Source organism: Ochotona princeps, chromosome 5 (genome assembly GCF_030435755.1).
Source record: "Ochotona princeps isolate mOchPri1 chromosome 5, mOchPri1.hap1, whole genome shotgun sequence".
Taxonomy (NCBI): Eukaryota; Metazoa; Chordata; class Mammalia; order Lagomorpha; family Ochotonidae; genus Ochotona; species Ochotona princeps.
In genome coordinates, this window is record NC_080836.1 from 82858889 (window position 1) to 82881555 (window position 22667).

General features: G+C 40.6%; 1 protein-coding gene and 1 pseudogene across 1 annotated transcript in view; one reads left to right on the top strand and one right to left on the bottom strand.

The window, feature by feature from the left end:
• The window catches only part of PTH2R (parathyroid hormone 2 receptor), a 91039-nt gene that overhangs the window by 64665 nt on the left and 3707 nt on the right, over positions 1-22667 (top strand). Inside the window, exons 10-11 of the mRNA XM_012926579.2 lie at positions 18729-18823; positions 22297-22435. Coding sequence (XP_012782033.2) covers positions 18729-18823; positions 22297-22435 — 234 coding nt within the window. The remainder of the gene's footprint in view (positions 1-18728; positions 18824-22296; positions 22436-22667) is intronic.
• On the bottom strand, positions 16231-17306 carry LOC101530412 (E3 SUMO-protein ligase NSE2-like; annotated as a pseudogene).

A 22667-nucleotide genomic window follows, 5' to 3' on the forward strand; every position in this document is an offset into this window, starting at 1 on the left:
ATGCTTGTGTTCTGTATCAGACTAAGGGGATTTGAATCCTGATTTTGGTTCCTGACTCTTCTTGTCATTTTGAACTTTGGTCAGCAGGTGATAACTCAAGTACTTGGGTCCTGGACACACTAGTTAGGAGACCTAGATGAGTTTCAGATTCTCACCTGCAGCCCAGCCCAACTCAGCCCCAGCAGGATGTTGGGGGTATTTGGGAGCATAAGCCATCCAATGGGAACCTTCTCTTGCTCACTCTCCTGCCTTTCTTTCTACCTCTTTCATCCTCAAATAAAAAATATAGTTCAAACAATATTGGTACCATCTCATCAAATGCCTCCTGTTGGTGTATATTGCCATGGCCCCATCTGCGGGCTTGGGTCTTTTTATTTTTTTATTACGTTGCATTATGTGACACATTTTCATAGGCTCTGGGATTCCCCCAACCCCTCCCCGAGCTCTCCCCCCATGGTGGATTCCTCCACCATGTTGCTGTATTACAGTTCAAATTAAGTCAGTATCCTTTCGTTGCAAACATATACCAAGCATAAAGTCCAGCATCTTATTGTCCAGATAAATTCAACAGTTTCTTGGGGAGACCATCTCTGGTCTGAAGGTAGAGCTGGCAGAATATCATCCCGATCAATTAGAAGCCCCAGCACAACAACAATTTACAACATTATGGAATTAATTGACATGGTATTGGGTCTTTTTTTAATGATGACTTGTTTTCTGGTATGACTTCATTTGCTGATTCTGTTTACCATCATCTTTTCTTCATGAAGAGAGGTAATGTGTTTGTGGGTTGTGGGTTACATGCCCTCTGTGTAACCATTTTATCCTTCATTATACAGATCTTAGGTCTTTTCCTAATTTGGGAGGACTCTCTCAGTACCTTAAATTAATGAATCTACTTCCTGTTCTGTCAGATCCATTGTTTGCTATACCCAACGCTGATTTAAAACTTGGCTATAGTGTAGATTCTTTTTTTTTCTTGTTAAGAAAGTATATATATATATATATATGTAATTAAAAAATTTATTTCCTTTTATTATTATCATTTGATTATACAGTCCCATAGTCCCTGAGATTTCCCTTATTCTCTCCCCAATTCCCTCCTCCCTCACTGAGGCTCCCTATATCATTACAATAGTATAGCTCTTCAGACAAAGTTATATGCCCATCATTGCGGGAACAATGCCAGAGATTCCAGCATCCTATTGTCAAGATACAGTAAACAGTTTCATTGGGAGTCCATCATTGTCTGGAAGTAGAGATGCATGCTGCATTGTATCCTCACATCTGGGTATGATAGTCTCCATTACACAGTTACTTTACATCCCCTTAAACGAAAAACCACAATACAAAATCCACAACAGGAAGAATAAAAAAACAAATTAACAACACCATGAAGTTAAATAACATGCTGCTGAATGACTAATGCATCGCTGAAGAAATGAAAAAGAAAATCAAGAACCTTCTTGAAGCAAATGATGCTTCTGTATTATCTATGAGTCATTGAAGAATTTAATGAGAAAGTGTTTTGAAGAGATGAAACTAAAAAAAAAAAAATCAAAGCCCATGAGATAAAGTTTCCGCTGATTGGTAAAATGTGTCTCCTGTAGGCAACGAATAGCTGGGTTATGTTTTTTAATCCAGTCTACCAATTCATGATGTTTGGTTGATAATGTTAAGCCATTTACATTCAGGGTTAAATGAATGGGTGGTGATTTGGTCCTGTCCTTTTAGCAATGGGTTGTTCATTGATTTAGTCTTCTGTTGTCATTTTACTGGGATGTTCTTTGCATTTGCCTTTGGTTTTGGTGGGCGCTATTCCTTTTCTCTGTCAAGAGAACATCTTGAAGTATCCTTTGTAGGGCAGGTTTGTAACAGGCATTCTTTTAACTTTTCTTGGCTGTGGAAAAATTTTATTTCATTTTCAAAGACAAAGGAAGGTTTTGCTGGGCCGACAATTTTTTTCCTTTAGAATCTGGACTATGTCACTCCATTCTCTTCTGGCCTGTAGAGTTTCCTCTGAGGGGTCTCCTTTCAGTTTAATTGCCATTCCTTTATATGTCAACTGTTTTTTTTCACATACACATTTAAGGATCTTTTTCTTGTGCTAGATTGAAGAGAGCTTGATGATCATGTGTCATGGTGAAGATCGCATTTGGTCAACCCTATTGGGAGTTCTGTGCCCCTCCTGGATGTTTTTTTCCAATTCTTTCTCTAGATTAGGGAAATTTTCACTTATTATTTCATTAAAAACATTCGTAAACCTAGCTTTTCTCTCTGTACCTTTTGGGACAAAAAGACAGAGTTACAAGTGTATCTCTTTCATTTGTCCTTTTAATATTGTCTTTCAATTCTTCAATACTTTTTTTGGCCTGATCCAGCTCTGCTTCCAGCTTTTTGTTTGCTTCCCCCTGGTGACAGGAAATATCTGCCAATTGTGAGATTCTTTCTTTTGCTTGCTTCATTCTAATTTGGAGACTCTCCACTGTATTTGGAATTTGCTCTGCTGTGTTCTTACGTTCTGATATATCAGCTTTCTTTTTGTTTTAAACATATTTTTATTGCATTTAATTTTTAAAATTAATTACATTGCATTATGTGATACATTTTTTATGCACTGGGATTTCCCCCTGCCCCTCCCTACACCCTCCCCCCCCCCAGTGGATTACTCCACCTTGTTGCATTTCCATAGTTCAAATTCAGTTGACATTCTTTCATTGGAGGTTTTGACCAAGCATAAAGTCCAACATCTTATTGTCCTGGTAAGTTCAATGGTTTCTTGGTGAGACCATCTCTGGTCTGAAGGTAGAGGCAGCAGAGTATCATCCCAATCAAGTAAAACCCCAACATAATATTTCCAACCATTTACAACATTGTGGCATTAATTGACATGGTATTAATTAACCAATATGTTAATAGGAAAATGCAGGTTCTCAACCACAACCTGTGACTTCTTCATAGACATTTCAATTTTGGTTTATATTTAACCGTGTTCTATACACCTTAAAATGGCTATAGATTGCTATTCAGCTGTCTCATGCCTATTTTAATTTTAGTCTTTAGCAGTTTATAGCATTGAAGCACGTTTTCGCTGAACCTGGCTGTTTTTCGGGTGGTCTAACTCTATAATTCTAACAGGATATATGTCAACAGTTTAGGTGAACGTTTTTGGGAGGGGTGTGCAGAGAAATCTTCCATACCCCAGTGAGGAGTAACTAATCTTTGTGTCCCACCCAGTGAGGTATAAGTGTATCCCCGCTGACCGTTTCCTGTCTGTTTCTAAGCTTTCCTTGTTGTTCTCTGTCTATCTATTCTAGTTTTGTTTGTTTGTTTGTTTTGAGGGGTTTCTGGAGCGCTCCTGATGGTTATTACGAGAGGAGGTGGGGACCTAAAATTGGAAGCAGGCAAGGACCAGAGAAAGCTCCTCTCGCTAGTCCTGAAGGAAGTTTACTGTTCTTCTGTTTCTGCAGACCGCTCAGGGATCCTGGTTGTTCCAATGACCTTGGGTCCTGCTAGGCAGGATTTGGGCTTCTTCCATCCCATGTGGTAGATCCAAATGGGGGTGGTTGACCTCAGAGTTCTTGGTCTCCGAAGGCACTCCATTTCCCCGTGGTCTTCTTGGCAGTAGGGATGTAGTCCTCGGTGTCATACTGATAGTCCTTGGTGAGGATCTAGGAGTCTTCAGGTTTGGGATAAAAGCCTCCTCCTGTCCGCCTGCTCCACTCTGGGGACCCCTCCCTGCTCTATGCGCATGACGTCCTGTTAAGAGGGTTGTTAGGATTACTCCTGATTCCCCCATATGCCTTTGTAGTTTTGCTATTGTCTAATGCTAATTCGAGTCTGTTGTCTATGAGTTACCAGTTATGATCCTGATAGGTTATATTTCCCGTCTTCCTCACACCTTCTAGGGTGATGTAAGATTTCTCTGCTCTCCCTCCCCATTTCCAAGTATCCTGGGGTCTTACAAGTACATTAGGTTTTACAATTCTTTGATGTAGATCATAAGCAATCTGCCTCATATCATTGGTTACTTCACAATATCTTATTGCATGAGATACAGGCTGTTTGGGGTTGAGATAATATTACTGTTTTTCAGATTGACATCATTTCATAACAGCCACATCGATCACAACAACAACAACAACAACATCAACAACAAATTGTAGCACCCTGCTAAAATAATGTGCCACTGAGTAAACAGCACATGGTTAACTAAAAGGAAACACAGAAGTCTTTTGGGAAATGTGATGCGATCATATACTTCATGAGCACTTGATGAATTCTGCTAGAGAATAGAGCTTATTTGGAAGCAAACAAACTGACATAAAAACATCAAAACATATGAGATCCAGCCAAAAGAGCAAACAGACAATCACCGAAAAAAAAAAAAAAAACAGTATAGATTGGACTGTTGGAGTTACACTTTCTATGTTGGCCTCCTTATATGAGAGAGAATATATGGTATTTGTTCTTTTGTGATTGACTCATTTCACTGAGCATAATGGCTTCTAGTTGGGACCACCTGGTTTTAAATAGAATGATATCATTTTTCTTAATAGCTGAATAATATTCCATAGAGTAGATGTACCACAGTTTCTTTAACCACTCTTCCTTGGACGCACATCTGTTTTGTTTCCATGACTTTGCTATTGTAGATTGCGCTGCTGTAAATATAGGATTACAGATCCCCTTCTCATATGCAGATTTCACTCCTTTTGGGTATATTCCTAAGAGCGGGATTGCTGGGTCATATGGCAGGTTTATTTGCAATTTTCCAAGCACTCTCCATACTGATTTCCACAGTGGTTGCACTAGCCTACACTCCCACCAGCAGTGAAGGAGGGTGCCTTTCTCCCCACATCCTCGCCAGCCTGTGTTGTTTTTCGAGTTCTGAATGTAGGCCAGTCTCACTGGAGTTAGGTGGTACCTCAAGGTGGTTTTCATTTGTATCTCTCTGATGGCTAGAGAGCCTGAGCATCTTTTCATATGTCTGTTAGCCATTTGAACCTGTTCTTTTGAGAAATGTCTGTTCATTTCCCTTGCCCATCTTGCTACAGGGTTTGTTTTTTTACTGTCCCTGGGTTTCTGAAGCTCTTTGTACATTCTGGATATTAGTCCCCTATCACTCGTGTAGAATGCAAAAATTTTCTCCCATTCTGTTGGTTGCTTCTTCACTTTGTTAATTGTTTCCTTTGCTGTACAGAAGCTTTTTAGTTTGATGTAGTCCCATTTGTTCATTTTGGATTTGATTGCCTTTGCTTTAGGCGTCTTTTCTAAGAAGTCTTTCCCTGTTCCTATATCTTGGAGTGTGTTTCCTATGTTTTCCTTTAAGTTTGATGGTTTCTGGGTGTAGATTTGGGTCCTTGAGCCAGTTAGAGCTGTTTTGTATAGTGCGACAGGTGCGGGTCTTGCTTCTTTATTCTGCAAGCTGCTATCCAGTTGTCCCAACAGCTTTTATTGAATAGACCAGGTTTTTTACCTGGATTGTTTTCCATTTTCTTGTCAAAGATTAGTTGACTATACATGTGTGGATTCCTTCTGGTGTTTCTATTCTGTCCCACTGATCTTCTTCTCTGTTTCTGTACCAGTACCAGACTGTTTTGATAACCACCGCTCTGTAGTATGTCTTGAGGTCTGGAATTGTGATTCCTCCAGTTTGATTTCTATTTTTCAGGACAGCTTTAGCTATTTGTGGTCTTTTGTGATTCCAGATGAACTTCTGTATCGTCTTTTCTATTTCTGAGAAGAATGTTGCTGGGATTTTGATTGGGATTGCGTTGAATCTGTATATTGCTTTTGGTAATATGGCCATTTTGATAATGTTGATCCTGCCAATCCAAGAACATGGTAAGGTTCTCCATTTTTCAAGGTCTTCTTCTATTTCTTTTTTAAATGATTTATAGTTTTCATCATAGAGGTCTTTCACATCTTTAGTTAGCTTAATTCCTAGGTATTTAAGATTCCTTTCCTCTGTTTTAAAGGGAACTGTACTTACAATTTCTTTCTCAGCAGTGGAATTATTTGTGTACACTAGTGCCATCGATTTGTGTTCATTAATTTTGTATCCTGCTACTCTGCCAAAGTCTCTTATGAGTTCCAATAGTCTCTTGACTGAGTCTTTTGGTTCTGCTATGTAGAGAATCATGTCATCTGCGAATAGCGATAATTTCAATTCCTCATTTCCAATTTGTATTCCTTTAATTGCTTTTTCTTGTCTAATAGCTCTGGCAAGGACTTCCAAAACTATATTGAAGAGTAGCGGTGAGAGTGGACATCCCTGTCTAGTTTCAGATTTTAGCGGGAAGGCTTCCAATCTTTCCCCATTTAGTATGATACTGGCATTGGGTTTATCGTAAATTGCTTTGATTGTGTTATAGAATGTTCCTTCTATGCCTATCTTGTTTAGGGTTTTTAACATGAAGTGGTGTTGGATTTTATCAAATGCCTTCTCTGCATCTATTGAGAGGATCATATGGTTTTTATGAGTCAACTTGTTGATGTGATGTATCACATTTATTGTTTTGCGAATGTTGAACCATCCCTGCATGCCTGGGATGAATCCCACCTGGTCCGGGTGAATGATCTGCCTGATGTGTTGTTGGATCCTGTTGGGTAGTATTTTATTTAAGATCTTTGCATCTATGTTCATCAAGGATATCGGTCTGTAGTTCTCTTTTTCTGTTGTTTCTCTCTCTGGCTTTGGTATTAAGGTGATATTAGCTTCATAGAAAGAGCTTGGAAGGATTGCCTCTTTTTCTATTGTTTGAAAAAGCTTGTGTAAGATTGGGGTAAGTTCCTTTTGGAACATTTGGTAGAATTCAGCAGTGAAGCCATCTGGTCCTGGACTCTTCTTGGTTGGGAGGGCTTTAATTACTGATTCAATCTCAGTATATGTTATTGGGCTGTTTAGATTGTTAATTGCTTCTTGACTCAATTTTGGTGGATTGTGTGTGTTCAAAAATCTATCCATCTTCTCTAGGTTTTCTGATTTGTTCGCATATAGTTGCTTGTAATAGTTCCTGATGATTCTTTGTATTTCTGAGGTATCTGTTGTTTTGTCTCCTTTCTCATCTCTGATACTATTGATGTGTATTTTCTCCCTCCTGTTTTTAATTAGTCGAGCTAGTGGGGAGTCTATTTTGTTGATTTTCTCAAAGAACCAGCTCTTTGATTGATTGATCTTGTGTATAGTCCTCTTGGTCTCTATTTGGTTTATTTCCTCCCTTATTTTGATGATTTCTTTTTTCCTACTAATCTTGGGATTGCTTTGTTGTTGTGTTTCTAGTTCCTTCAACTGTAAGGTTAGCTGATTTACTTGGTGCTTTTCTTGTTTCTTGACATAAGCACTGATTGAAATGAACTTTCCTCTCAGCACCGCCTTGATTGTGTCCCATAAGTTCTGATAAGTTGTGTTGATGCCTTCATTTGTTTCAAGCAATTTTTTAATTTCCCCTTTGATTTTCTCTCTAACCCATTGCTCATTTAGTAACATATTATTCAGCCTCCATATGTTTGTAAGTCTTCCTTGGTGTTTTGAATTCTTGGTCTCATGCTTCACTCCTTGGTGGTCTGAGAAGATGCATGATATGATTTCCGCTTTTTAAAATTTGCTGAGGCTTGTTTTATGGCCTATAATATGATCAATTCTGGAGAAAGTTCCATGTACTGATGAAAAAAAGGTGTATTCTCTGTCTGTAGGATGAAAGGTTCGATAGATGTCAACTAAGTCCATTTGCTCTAGAGTTTGGGTGAGTTCTATCATTTCTTTGCTGAGTTTCTGATTTTTTGATCTGTCCATTTGCGTTAATGGGGTATTAAGGTCTCCCACTATGATCGCATTGGAGTCTATTTCTCCCTTTAAGCCCGTTAATATTTGTTTCACGTAGCTAGATGCTTTGGTGTTTGGAGTGTAAACATTTATTATGCTGATCTGTTCCTGCTGGAGGCTTCCTTTGATCATTATGTGGTATCCTTCTTTGTCTCTTTTGAGGCTCTTTACCTCAAAGTCTATGTCATCTGATATAAGAATGGCTACACCTGCTCGTCTTTCCTTACCATTAGCTTGAAATATCTTTTTCCATCCTTTCACTTTCAATTTTTTCTGATCTTTGTTGGTGAGATGCGTCTCCTGTAAGCAGCAGATAGTTGGGTTTTGTTTTTTGATCCACTCCTCCAATCTATGGTGTTTGACTGATGAGTTTTAAGCCATTTACATTCAGTGTTATTATGGATAAGGGGCAGTTTGGTCCTGTCATTTTGGTGATGTATTGTTCTATGATTGGGTCTTCTGTTAGCCTTTTAGTGGGATGTTCTCCACATTTGCCTTTGTTTCTGGTGGTTGCTATTTCTTTTTTCTTTCATGGGAACATCCTTGAGTATCATTTGTAGGGCAGGTTTAGAAGAGACAAAATCTTGAAGTTTTTCTTTATTCTGGAAGAATTTTATTTCATTTTCAAAGACAAAGGAGAGCTTTGCAGGGTAAGTTATTCTGGATTGAAAATTTTTCTCTTTTAGAATCTGGAATATGTCACTCCAGTCTCTTCTGGCCTGTAGTGTTTCCTCTGAAAGGTCAGCTGTGAGTTTGATTGGGGTTCCCCTATATGACACCTGATTTTTTTCCTGTGCACATTTAAGGATTTTTTCTTTTTGTTCAACTGAAGAGAGCTTGATTATCATGTGTCGTGATGAAGTTCGTTTTTGGCCAACTCTGTTGGGAGTTCTGTCGCCCTCCTGTATATTACTTTCTAATTCTTTGCTCAGATTAGGGAAGTTTTCCTGTATTATTTCACTGAATATGCCTCTAATCCCAGCTTCTCTTTCTGTACCTTCTGGAACTCCCATAACTCTTATGTTAGACCTTTTAATTATATCTTTTAATTCTTGGATACTTTTTTTAGCTTGACCTAGCTCTGCTTCCAGCTTTTTGCTTGTTTCTTCATGGTGACAGGAACTATCTTCTAATTCTGAAATTCTTTCTTCTGCCTCATTCATTCTGTTGTTGAGACTCTCCACTGTATTTTTAATTTGCTCTACTGTGTTCTTCATTTCTGATATATCAGCCTTAATTTGATGTATTACTGCTATTTCTTCTTTGAACTCTTGTTTGTACTTCTCATTGTTGACCAGCAGCTTTGCAATGAGTTTTCTGAGTTCTTTGTCCCCCATTTTCTCACTCTGGGAGTGGGCGAAGCTTTTGCTCCTTTGTTGGAGAGACTTCAGTAACATTCATAGTGCTTTTGTCTTGTCTTTTACCTTTTGTAGTTGCCAATCTGGTTGACGAAATCATCTCTATGGTGTATTACCTACAGGTCCATAAGTTGATTGTTATGTTCAATCAGTGCCCTGGATTTGGCGAACACAGCTGCCCTGAATAATTGCTTCGTCCACAGCACTGATTTTGTAAGCAGCACTGAGCTTGTCGCCCCCTGCTGGCCAATAAGTCTAAATACCTCTTGGGGTTATTTTGGGTGGAGTTGGAGGCATGCCTTTTCGGGGCTGTTTTTTTCCATGGAGCCTATGCAGTGCTCTAAGATGGAGGTATTTTTGTCCCCAGGTCAGTCCTTGGGCGATTCAGCTGACCTCCCTTCAGTGTAACAGTGTCTGGTCCCGTGACACTGGTATCTGAGAGTTGCTGAATTAGTGCATGCGCAGTTTCCACTCTTCCTCTTGTAATTAGTTTATCAGTGTTAGGAGCACATGCCTCAGTGTCCAAGATGGCACCCGTATGGGGCACCAGTAAAGATCAGGGGGCTGTCGCTGTCAGCTCCAGGGACCACACAGACCCCACAGGCTGCAAAGCTGTTGCCGTGGGCTCAGCTCCGTGCAGTTAACCAGCAACACGCCTACTCTGGATCTCCACTTGGGGTCCACACTTGCTGCCCTGCCACCCGATATGGCACCAGGTGGAGAACTGCAGCTGCTGGCTTTCAGTTCCAGGGACCACACACGCCCTGCAGGGAGCAGAGCCGGTGCTCCCCTCCACCCTTGGATCAGTTCCGTATGAACAGCCAGAAAGGGGCCTGTGTGTTGCTCTGTCAACTCCGCGTTCCGCCTCTCCACACAAGATGACGTCCTGAGTCCCCGACTCTCTCTGCCCGCAGCTGGTCCCAGTCACTCAGCTTGTCTGTCCGCTCCCAGACCACACTCGCTTTCCTAGCTCCCCACGCAGACACAGGCTCTCACCTGGCGGTCACAACGTCTGTGTGGAGGCCACTGCTGGATGTTTGGCTGGCGTTGGAAACGGATTGCTGGAGCCCGGATCACTGGAGCCTGGATAGTCGGAGACCGGATCACTGGGGTCTGAGTTGCTGCTTGCTGACTGCTGGTGGGTTCTTTGGTCCACCACAACACTGCTGTCTCGTTTCTGCAGCTTCCCTGTGTCCAGGGGGGGTTCCTGGTACCCCCTGCTTACTGCCTGAGCCCTACTTACCCCTTGTAATCTACTTATTGTACTTCTCCCTGCCTAAAGATTCTCCGCCTTATCAAACGTGTCTGTACTCTATTCCGCCATCTTGGTTCTCCTGATATATCAGCTTTCATTTGATTCATTTCCAGTGTGACATATTCTTTAAATTACTTGAATGCCTGCTCTATGTGCTTCTTGTTGATAAAAAGTTTTATAACAAGTGGTTTGAATTCTGTGTCTTCCATTTTCTCGATGTCTTCCTCAGTTAACTCTGAGGTTGGCATAGGGTTTTGCTCCTTTGCAGGGGAGTCTTCAGTAATATTCATTGTGCCTTTGTGTCTTCTTTAGCTCTTGGTCATTGTACTTGTGGTTAGCAGATTCTTCTTCTAGGGGCAGGTTTCTAAGCTGTGTCACCCACTGGTCTACAGTTCAATTTTACTCATTGAGGTTGTTACACGACTCTTTGTTTGCAGTCACTTCTGTCTCTCCCTCCAGCAAGTTCTGGGACCTGATTCTGAGTTCTTCTGTTAGATTTCCACCATGGTCTCCATGGCTCCAGCTCCTAGCTCAGCAGTCTCCACTTCCTTGATACGGTGCTATGGCTGCACCATTTTCTGTACAACCTTTCTCCGACTTCCAGGGTCCAGAATTAGGGAGACATCAGGTATCCTATATAGCTAGGGTATTGTTGGTGGTGATCTTGCTAGAACCTGTTGGATGTTAGGTCTGAGTGCCACATGGACCTATTTTGACCCGTACGATGCCAAAGTCAGTATTACTTTCCCATGGGACCAGTGCAATGCATTGAGCTCAGTGAGTTCTTGCTGAGCTCAGTGTGTGTGCAGCTCATTGTTGTCCCTGCAGTCTTTTATTCTTTGCTACACTTTAAGAAATGGCACATGATGTGCCCCTACTAGAGCCATCAGATCTGAGAGCTACCTAGATCTATCTTGAGTGGAACCTGTAGGATGCCACGTTGTTTTATTTCTCTGAGCCAGAAATGAGTTCACTCCCAGCTCAGTGCATGTGCAATACTGTCCATATCCCTTGCCTCCTTAATCAAAATGGTGTCTGATACGGCCCCAGGGGTTGGACTGGGTTGTGAAATCCACCCTGTGCTTGTACCACCTGTCCGGGATCTGCTGCTCTGTCTCTACTCCGGGTCAAATCAAATAGACCAGCAGTATGGACAGTTGTTTGTCTAGGCTCACCTCCTGAACTCTCCCAGTGAAAGTCCCTTCTCACCTGGTTGCTGATGGATTTCTGGCTGTTAGTGCAATTCAGATCACCAGTTGCTGGATACTGCTGGGGTATCTGTCACTGCAGCATGGCACCGTAGTGTCCTCTGCTTTGTTGCATCTGTCCGTGTCTGGGTACCCCTCTGCTGTTGTTCTGTCCTCTGCTATTTCCTGGCATGTGCCCTCTTTGCTTCACACTGGTTAATCTTTCTCCATCTGTTTAAACGTATCCTTACCTTATTCTGCCATATTGATTTACTCTGTAGTTTAGATTCTTTTACAATCTTTGTTGATCCAACTTGATACTTAGTTTAACAGTAAATAAAAAATACAATAATACAATTTAATAAAAATACTGATTTATCTGTAAGGCAGATGGGGTGGTGGGGAACAGCAAAGAAAGAAATCTTCAGTCCACTGATTTACTCCCCAAATGGCTAGGACTTGAACCGGTGCTTTAAGACTAAAATGTGGGTGTTGCAGGTACTAGCTTAATTACTTACCTGCCATGCTGATTCTTTCTTCCTCTCAGTCTGCTCTTCATTCAGCTCTGAATGATGGGACTCTACAGAATACACACTGGCACAGGCCCTGATGAGCTGCCCTGGGTCACTGCCACTGCTTACTTGATAGCCACGCATGTATAAGCTGTGCTACATATATGTTATTTATAAAATGGGGATTATAATATGCCTTGTCTTCGCAACAGCTCATTAAACATTTAGAATGTTAAGTAGTCTTATGGACCCGGTGGTGTGGCCTAGTGGCTTAAGTCCTCGCCTTGAACCCCAGAGATCCCATATGGGCGCCGGTTCTAATCCCGGCAGCTCCACTTCCCATTCAGCTCCCTGCTTGTGGCCTGGGAAAGCAGTCTAGTATGGCCCAAAGATTTTGAACTCTGCACCCACGTGGGAAACCTGGGAAGAGGTTCCAGGTTCCTGGCTTCGGATCAGCGCAGCACCGGCCGTTGCGGCTCACTTGGGGAGTGAATCATCGGACGGAAGATCTTCCTCTCTGTCTCTCCTCCTCTCTGTATATCTGACTTTGTAATAAAATAAATAAATCTTTTAAAAAAAAGAATGTTAGGTAGTTAACAGTTTTGTTCCTAATTAACACTTATTTCCAATTTTCCTCAATTTCACAGAATAATTATTTGGAATTTCATCCAACTATTGTTGCATACATGAATATATACGTGTGTGTATGTTGCAAAAGACATTGCATTGAACTCAATGTTTGTGTTTCTTAATCTTAATTCTTTCCATAATCATTAAGTTATTAAACTGTTTGGGTAATTAATGATAATTTCCTGTGGTCAGATTTCTAGGGAGTTGTAGCATTCATCTATTGAATTGAGGACAGAGTCCTTGGTCTTGTGCATTTTAGTATGAGTTGCCTATTTGCAGCCCTCTGTATTTCCAGGAGTAGGAAACGACCAGTGAAAGTCCTCAGCTGCATTGCTCCCTAGGCTGCTAGATTCAGCTCATTCTATTTAGTCTTTTGCATAGCAGCCCTTGCCAGTATTTTCACCCCAGTTATACTGTGTTTCTGTGGATCGCAGTCTTAAAAGATGGAGAGAGAGAGAGAGAGAGAGAGAGAGAGAGAGAAAGAGAGAGAGAGAGAGAGAGAGATGTTGGGGAAAGAAATACATTTGTCATTGAAAAAGTACTCCCATGTGATGGACGAAATTTTCCCACCTTTTGATTGGAAGACTGTGTTTGTGAACATGGTGTTATAGAGGGTGACGGTAGGAATCCTTAACTCTCATGTTTTCCATCTTCTTTCTCTACTAGGGAGGAGGTATGATACAGTGGTAAAGAATTCACAATGTGAACTCCACAGACCTGATTCAAATTCCATCTCACAGTGGGCATTTCAGGTCAAATTATCTAATCTCCTTCAACTGGAGTTTTTCTTCTGTAATAAGTAGAAATAATATTCATGTGAGGTTTTACATCAGAGTTTTAATAAATGACACATTTTTCTTACAATCAGTTCACAGCATGCCTTTGTTCAAGATCCAATACTCATTGGTTCTTGAGGAAGGCTGTGAAGTTGTTGAGAGGTATTTAGTGTAGCATGGTAAAGAGGGTGGAAGGTGGCTCCAAGCTGATGCAAGCAAACAGCTGAATTGGAGGCAGAGCCATATGAATCACCGAGTAACCAAAAATACCAAATTCCAGAAATGATGAGGATTCTGCAAGACAAGCCATTTTGAAGAGTATGGAACCGTATGGGTCCTCCCTTTTGCCCCTACTCTGGAACTGACACAATCCCCTCTTTTGGTGTTTGCATCACTACTGTCCCTGAATACTAGCACGCATAGACATCACTCTGCATGAAGGGATTCAACAAGCTCAGGCTTCCATCTCTCTTTGGCCCCAGCTCTGCAGTTGCGTCTTCATTTTGCATTGTTTTACTAATCCCTGAGACTCTTGGAAACAAGATCACTGATTTTACCACATTCCATCTCGTCCTTTAAATTGATTATCCATAGTTATGACTGCACCTGTAACATTTAAAATTCAATCCAGTTGGAGAATAAAGATGGCAGAATAGTGTAAGGAGACATTTAAACAGTCAGAGAAACATTTAATCAGGATGAAGCAGAGAGGACACATTGAGGAAATAGGAGAGGACAGAACAACAGCACAGGGGCACCTGGGGATTGTCAGACACAGGAAAGCAGCAAAAACAATGGTGTGGTGTTGCACTGACTGATAATCCAGCAGCATTCAGCTAACGGTGATCTGAACTCCACCAACAGCTGGAACTCCACCAACAACCAGGTGGGAAGGGACTTTCACTGGGAGCTTGGGAGGTAAACCCAGATAAAGAACTGTCCGTCCTGCTGGTCTGTTTGATTTCAACAGGAGTAGAGAAAGGGTATCAGATCCCAGATGGGCAGCGCAAGAATAGGGTGGATTTCACAGCCCATGTCCACCTCCTAGTGCTGAATTGGGCGCCATTTTGCCTAAGGAGGCAAAGGCAAGGGAAAGGACTGAGCATACCCGAGCTGGGAGAGAACTCATTTTTGAATCAGTGAACTGCAACAAAGTGGCATCCTACAGGTTCCACCCAAGACAGGTCTGGGTATCCTCAGCCCTGACAGCCAGAAGATCAAGAACTCTAGTAGGGGCATTTTGTACACTGTGGCAAAAGTTTAGGACTACAGGGGACAACAGTAAACTGCACATGTGCTGAGCTCGTGAGAATTCACTGAACTCAGTGCATTGCACTGGTCCCACAGGAAAATAATACTGACAGTGGCATCCTACAGGTCAAAAGAGGTCCATGTGGCACTCAGACCTAACATCCAACAGGTTCCAGCAAGATCAGCACCAACAACAACCTAGCTATATAGGACACCTGGTATCTCTCTAATCCTGGGAGCTGTTCCAACCGGAAGTGGGAGAAAGGTTGTACAGACAACAGTGTAACTTCAGCATGATAGCACAGGAGGTGGAGACTGCTGAGCCAGGAGCTGTGGTTACAGAGACCATGGTGGAAATCTAGCATAAGAATCCAGACCTGGAAGTTGCTGGAGGGAGAGGCACTATTGGCTGCAAGCAAAGAGCTGTGTACCAATGGCAATAAGTAAAATTGAACTGTAGACCAGTGGGTGACACAGCTTAGAAACCTGCCCCAAGGAGAAGACTCTGCTAGCCACAAGTACAATGACCAAGAGCTAAAGAAGACACAAAGGCACAAGGAATATTACTGAAGACTCCCCTGCAAAGGAGCAAAACCCTATGCCAACTTCAGAGTTAACTGAGGAAGACATCGAGAAAATGGGAGACACAGAATTCAAAGCACTCATTATTAAGCTTCTGATCAACAATGAGAAGCACATACAAGAGTTCAAAGAATTTAAGGAATATGTTACACAAGAAATTAAGGAAGCAATAAAGCAAATCAAGGCTGATATATAAGAACGTAAGAACACAGCAGAGCAAATTCCAAATACAGTGGAGAGTCTCCAAATTAGAATGAAGCAAGCAAAAGAAAGAATCTCACAATTGGCAGATATTTCCTGTCACCAGGGGGAAGCAAACAAAAAGCTGGAAGCAGAGCTGGATCAGGCCAAAAAAAGTATTGAAGAATTGAAAGACAATATTAAAAGGACAAATGAAAGAGATACACTTGTAACTCTGTCTTTTTGTCCCAAAAGGTACAGAGAGAAAAGCTAGGTTTACGAATGTTTTTAATGAAATAATAAGAGAAAATTTCCCTAATCTAGAGAAAGAATTGGGAAAAAACATCCAGGAGGGGCACAGAACTCCCAATAGGGTTGACCAAATGCGATCTTCACCATGACACATGATCATCAAGCTCTCTTCAATCGAGCACAAGGAAAAGATCCTTAGATGTGCATTTGAAAAAAAACAGTTGACATATAAAGGAATGGCAATTAAACTGAAAGGAGACCCCTCAGAGGAAACTCTACAGGCCAGAAGAGAATGGAGTGACATAGTCCAGATTCTAAAAGAAAAAAAATTGTCGGCCTAGGATTTCATAGCTAGCAAAACCTTCCTTTATCTTTGAAAATGAAATAAAATTATTCCACAGTCAAGAAAAGTATTTTTTTAATGTGCTTGCATGTTTATTGAGGATCTTACAAGAATTGCTTTCAATCACAGTTAAAACCAAGTTTGACCCCTAACAGATTATGCAGTGCTGCCAATCCCTGACAGCTCTGACAAGCATCACCCTGAGCAGGAGGCTTAGGTAGGAGGGAGGCTGCTGAGCTCCCTGTGGGCCGAGACACTGTCCTACTCGGAATGGCGGTGCCTCTTCTTGTTGTGGTTTTCAGTTGCCCTTCAGAGGGCTTCATCTTGGATGAGATCCGACATTCTCATATCCGTGTGGCTGCAGCCAATCTTGGGGCAAGAGGCCTTTTTCTTGCGCTTGTGCTTGAACTCCATCATGTGAACAATGGCTTCTGCTTCTTAGGTGTGGTCACGCACTTTGTTTTTCACTGGCTTCTTCATTTCCAACTGTGTAATGGGGCAGATGAAATTGGTCTGACTCTGGGTCACGATCATGTCTTCATCAACTCCTTTCGGTGCATCAGCCTCTCTGTCTGCCTGAAGACCGTCTCGTTAATTGCCTGCTCTACTTGCATCTTCATTGTGTCTTCCATCTTCGTTAGCTTTCACTGATTGCTTCCTTAGTTCCTTCAGCTGCTGCTTAAACTGCAAATTCTTCATTGTTTTGAAAGTCGGCATCAGAATTCTTATTCTGTAAGCACAAAAATTTCTTCTCTACTAGTAACTTTAAATCTGGCATGTTTTCTGTACATTCTTCTTTAACATGATTCATTGCAGATTGAACAGCCTTTATGTAGTGGTTTAGTTCTCCATCCATTATAGCAAATTCAACCATTGCTTTGTCCATACTATATTCACTACTCACTTCAGTTTGACTTTCCACAAGATCCAGAGCAACACTGGACACTGTGTCCATTCCCGAGCTGATGCAGGACTGAAAGTTTCTTAGGGAAGAGAGAGCCGACTCTATCCCACTGAAGGATATGAATCCAGTGGAGCCTGAGTTCGAGCTGGAATGTCCTGGCATCTTGAAATGATTACCTGCTGCCCAATCCTGATGCTCCTGATAGACCCGAGCTTCCCACATCTGGATCCCCAATCCCTTCCTCAACTCCCCTCCAATCAAGAAAAGTTAAAAGAATATGCCTGTTACAAACCTGCCCTACAAAGGATACTTCAAGATGTTCTCTTGACAGAGAAAAGGAATAGCGCCCACCAAAACCAAAGGCAAATGCAAAGAACATCCCAGTAAAATGACAACAGAAGACTAAATCAATGAACAACCCATTGCTAAAAGGACAGGACCAAATCACCACCCATTCATTTAACCCTGAATGTAAATGGCTTAACATTATCAACCAAACATCATGAATTGGTAGACTGGATTAAAAAACATAACCCAGCTATTTGTTGCCTACAGGAGACACATTTCACCAATCAGCGGAAACTTTATCTCATGGGCTTTGATTTTTTTTTTTTAGTTTTATCTCTTCAAAACACTTTCTCATTAAATTCTTCAGTGACTCATAGATAACACAGAAGCATCATTTTCTTCAAGAAGGTTCTTGATTTTCTTTTTCATTTCTTCATTAGTCATTCAGCAGCATGTTATTTAACTTCATGGTGTTGTTAATTTGTTTTTTTATTCTTCCTGTTGTGGATTTTGTATTGTGGCTTTTTGTTTAAGGGGATGTAAAGTAACTGTGTAATGGAGACTATCATATCCAGATGTGAGGATACAATGCAGCATGCATCTCTACTTCCAGACAATGATGGACTCCCAATGAAACTGTTTACTGTATCTTGACAATAGAATGCTGGAATCTCTGGCATTGTTCATACCCGCAGTGATGGACATATGACTGTGTATGCGTAATTGTGCTATGGTAATGATATAGAGGAAGTAGGTGGTGGTGGGGATATTGGGGAGGGGATTAAAGAAATCCAGGGAGCCTATGGAACTGTATCATAAAGATGATAATAATAATAATAATAAAAGAGAGATATGGGACGAGCAAGAAAAGATTCAATTCAGTTGCCTCGGCTGTGGACCATTTCTTATACAACATGTTTCTTTTGCTTTAAACCTTGATATACTATTCCCACTGATTTTCATACATTATAGGGGAAACAATACTTCCTCCTAAATGACTTTGTTATTTCTTTAATAAAAATAAAAAGATTCTGGGAATTAGTTCATTTACAAAAATCAATAATTAATTTCTACAATAATTATCCTTTTTTACTGATGCTTTGCTTTGAAGTTTCCTTTGAGCCTTGGTTTGGAAATTCTTGTGGCTCTTCATATTACCCTGTGATATTTCTGATTTCCAGGGCTGTTGGAGCTTGTAAAACTTATGAGTATTTTTATGAAAGCAAATTCAGAATCTCTATCCTTCTAGCATCAGCACGTTAACATCCACATTTATGAAATGAGCAATGATCAGTCTTTGAATACAAGTTAAGTTCAATGTATTTAGGTTTTTATAAACATTCTGCAGGCTAACTGTTTTGTGATATTACCTTTTATTTCAGCTGAATTTTATTCTGTTTCTGAACACAGTTAGAATCTTGGCTACCAAGTTTTGGGAAACCAGTGCACTTGGACATGACATGAGAAGGCAATACAGGTAATTCGAAAAACAAGCATGCATGAAGGGAAGCATTTTGATCATTATTTAAAGAACAAATCCTAATGTTTATTGGAGATATGAACTGTCTGAAGTGTGTGTAAGTTTAAGCATAAATATTTGCGTTTATTTGAATTTTGTGGCTTATTAGAAAAATAAGTTTTAAAAAAATATAAAAAAATCTAAAACCTTCCTAATGTGCTGAAATTTAATATATATCTAAAAATCTGTTCTGAGCATATTTGCATTTTCTAATAAATAAAATTAACCCCCCAAATAATTAGTTGATGATCTTGGAACAGTTTATCTTTTTTGTAAAACCATGTAACTGAAACTGAAACACATAACTACAATGTGAAGAAAATGAATGTGCTGTGTTGTCTCTAATCTTTCAAGTTGGCAACTACCCATTATAATTATTTCAATTTCAAATGCACAGATTTAAGGAGATTTATTACTTAGTCTTTTACAAAGAAAAAGTTGGATGTCTGTAATCTATCAAAATGTTTTAATGATGTGGCCATTTCTCATAGTGATCATCTTAGAAATTCTAAATTGTAGTCATGATCCAATTGTACACAAATGTCCAGTATTCAAATGGATATGGATTAGTTCAGTTGAAAGGGAAGGAGGAGGGGAAGGACAGAGAGAAAGAATACATGTACAAACACACACACTCACACGCACCGAGGATGACAGAGAGAATCTCCCATCAGCTGGCTTACTCCCCAGATGCCTGCAACAGCTGGGGCTGGGCTAGGCCCCACATCAGATGCTGGAAACTAGGGACTCAAGTACATGAGTCACCATTTGCTGCCTCCTAACGTGATTAAGAAACAAAGAATGAAATAAGGGATGAAAGGAAGGAGGGAGGGTGAGTCATTACATTTTTAAAAAAATATTTATTTTTTATTGGAAAGGTAGATCTACAGAGAGAGGGAGATCAGAGTAAAAGATCTTTTGTCCACTGGTTCACTCACAAATGGCTGCAATAGCTGGAGCTGAGCTGATTTAAAGCCAGGAGCCAGATGCCAGGAGCCAGGAGTCTTCTCCAGGTCTTCTATGTGGGTGTATGGTCCCAAGGCCTCAGATCCCTCTCTGATTTCTTAGGCCACAGGTAGAGAGCTGGTTGGGAAATTGAGCAGCTTGGATCCTATGGGATTCCAGTACTTGAAGGCAGAGGATTAACCAATTGAACCATCTTGTTGGTCCCAATTCATATGCTCTTGGAACTGTATTTTTGAACTATATTGAATCTGTTTACCACCCCCAAGCAACCCCCAAACCAAAACAAAACCCTCAGGCTTAAGACAGTTCTTCCAAAATGAGTGGACTTTAGTTAACTTAGGATATAAGGTCCAAGGACTTGTAGCAGTGCCAGGAAAAGCCAAAAGACTACAGGGCAAACAGAATGTGAGGCAAAGTATTCAGCTTTGTGCCAAGAGGAGCAGATGGCTCAGACACTATTGGAAGATAAGATAAGCAAAGGGAGATGGCATGGAGCCGATGAAAAACTCCAGATGTTTAAATTAGGCATCTCAACATGTAGGAGTTGGATTGAGGGTTGTAGCAGGAAATTGTATATATGATGGAAATTTTGTCTAGTAAAGCCTTAAACACTCCGGGCTTTTTGAAAATTCTGGGCGCTAGTCCCTAACTTTATAGGCAAGATGACTAAATCGTGATTCACACATGGAATTAACAGCAGGTATAGAAGCTGAGCTGAGTTGTAGATTTATTTCAGTGTGATCTCAACTCACCTAATAGATTGTTTACAAAAAGAAAAATCAACCAATAAAGCAGCTGGAGGAGGCCAGCAAGAAAAGAAGGTCATGATGAACTCATGGTATGAATTATTCTGAAAAAGAGATATTTTAGAAATAAGAAACAAGCCATTTTTTTTGTAATTTCTTGGATAACCATACACACGCAAAAACTTCCCTCACACTCGCAAAAAAAAAAACCTTTAAAACAAAAGTCAATAACCATAAAATGATGTGCTTGAATTTTTTAACTAGTTATGTCTATAAAATAAATTGCCACAAACTTAATGACTTAAAATACACTTGGTATTTCAAAATTTCTGTAGGTCAGGGATCTGGGTGTGGCAACCCATTTTGGATTCTTCAAGTTGGGATGCCAGTGGGCCTGTGATCTTAAAACTGGACTAGGGAAGGTTTCACTTTTAAGTTCTTGTGGTTGTTGGCTTACTTTGTCAGAAAGACAAAGGAGAGAATTTTGTAGATAAAATGAAAGTTAAGCAACAGTCATGAAAGTGGCACTTTCTACTGTTATTGTCACAATCTAAGTGAATCCCTGGTCCTGCGTATGCTCACTGAGTGAACATTAATGATGATGGAAATAGGAGGAGGTGGGATATTGGCAGTCAGAGTAAGCCAAATGCATTAGCCAAAGTTCTTGATAGACCAAATAAAAAGACACAGATGTGTATTCATGGATATAGATGGGTGTATGGGGGCGCAGATATTAGAGGAATTAGCTGATATGATTATGAAAACCAGGGATGCCAATGTACCTCTGAAGTGAAGTACTGAGAATCTAAGGGGCTGTCTGACCAAGGGAGATTGGTACCCCAACTGTAGGAGAGTTAATTCATCTTTCCTCTCCATCTTTTCGTCATAAGTGCCCCCCCCCCACTATATTGGACAATTTCTGGCCACATTGAGAGTGAAACTTCACGCAGTCCCATTACATAGGAAACAATCTCCTCTGAAAATACTCAGGCTAATACACCAAGAAATTAATGCTTTACCACTTCTCTAGGGACTCCTTAGCCCTGCCACACAGACATCTAAAGTTAACTACCACATTATCATTTGAGAAAACTCAAGATTTCTCCATATGCACAAGAAAATTTTTATGAAGAGGCAGTTACGGGAAATTATGTCAAACCATCTTGCAAAAAATCAAAACTATAAAATAGAACCATAGGCATTTTGAGATAGAATATTTCACAAAGAATAACCAGAGAAGACAAGAGGACTGAGTCAGATGTAGCTCAAATAAAGTGTAAGGTGTCCCTAGGAATAAGAATCATCAATGATAAATGAAGAATTAAGATACAAGAAATAAGAAATAAGAAGCAGTTTATTTTAAAATGTTGTCTATGAAAAGAAAGGCCATCAACACAGATGGAGTTAATGCTTCTTTAAGTTTCAAACAGAAGTTAAAGTTTTGAGACAAGAAATCAAAGCATTTCCAATTTATTAAATATTGTCCATTAAGCAAGCAAAATGAATTTAATAGAGAACATTTGGGAGATACTCATGATAAGAAGAAACTACTTGAAGTAGTGACAGAGGTGGGAGGATGAAAAGCTAGCAGAAGTGTTAGGACTGGAAAGAGCTGGGGCAGTCATGTTTACCAGCTCAGCTGTTTTCGTTTTCTCCATACACGGTTGCTTCTGAATGGCATGCTAGGTTATTAATGAAAAGGTTTGTTCTTACCTGCAGGAAACTTGCCAAGTCAACGCTGGTGCTTGTCTTGGTTTTTGGAGTGCACTACATTGTGTTCATTTGCCTGCCACACTCCTTCACTGGGCTTGGCTGGGAGATCCGCATGCACTGTGAGCTCTTCTTCAACTCCTTCCAGGTAAGCAGTGCTGCCTTGTTGCCTGGTTCTTGTTATTTGCATCCTCTACACTGTCCCTGGCAACTTTTTCCTCTGTTCCTCTCTCTGGCTTTGATGCACCTGTCTTTCTTGGATCATGAAAGGGTAAAACTGTAGGGCACCTGTGCTTTTCTGTCTCATAGTACTTAGGTTAATCCCTGGAGTACAGCAAGGGTGGTTCTGGAGCTGTTTCACACACAAATCTTGGCAGCAA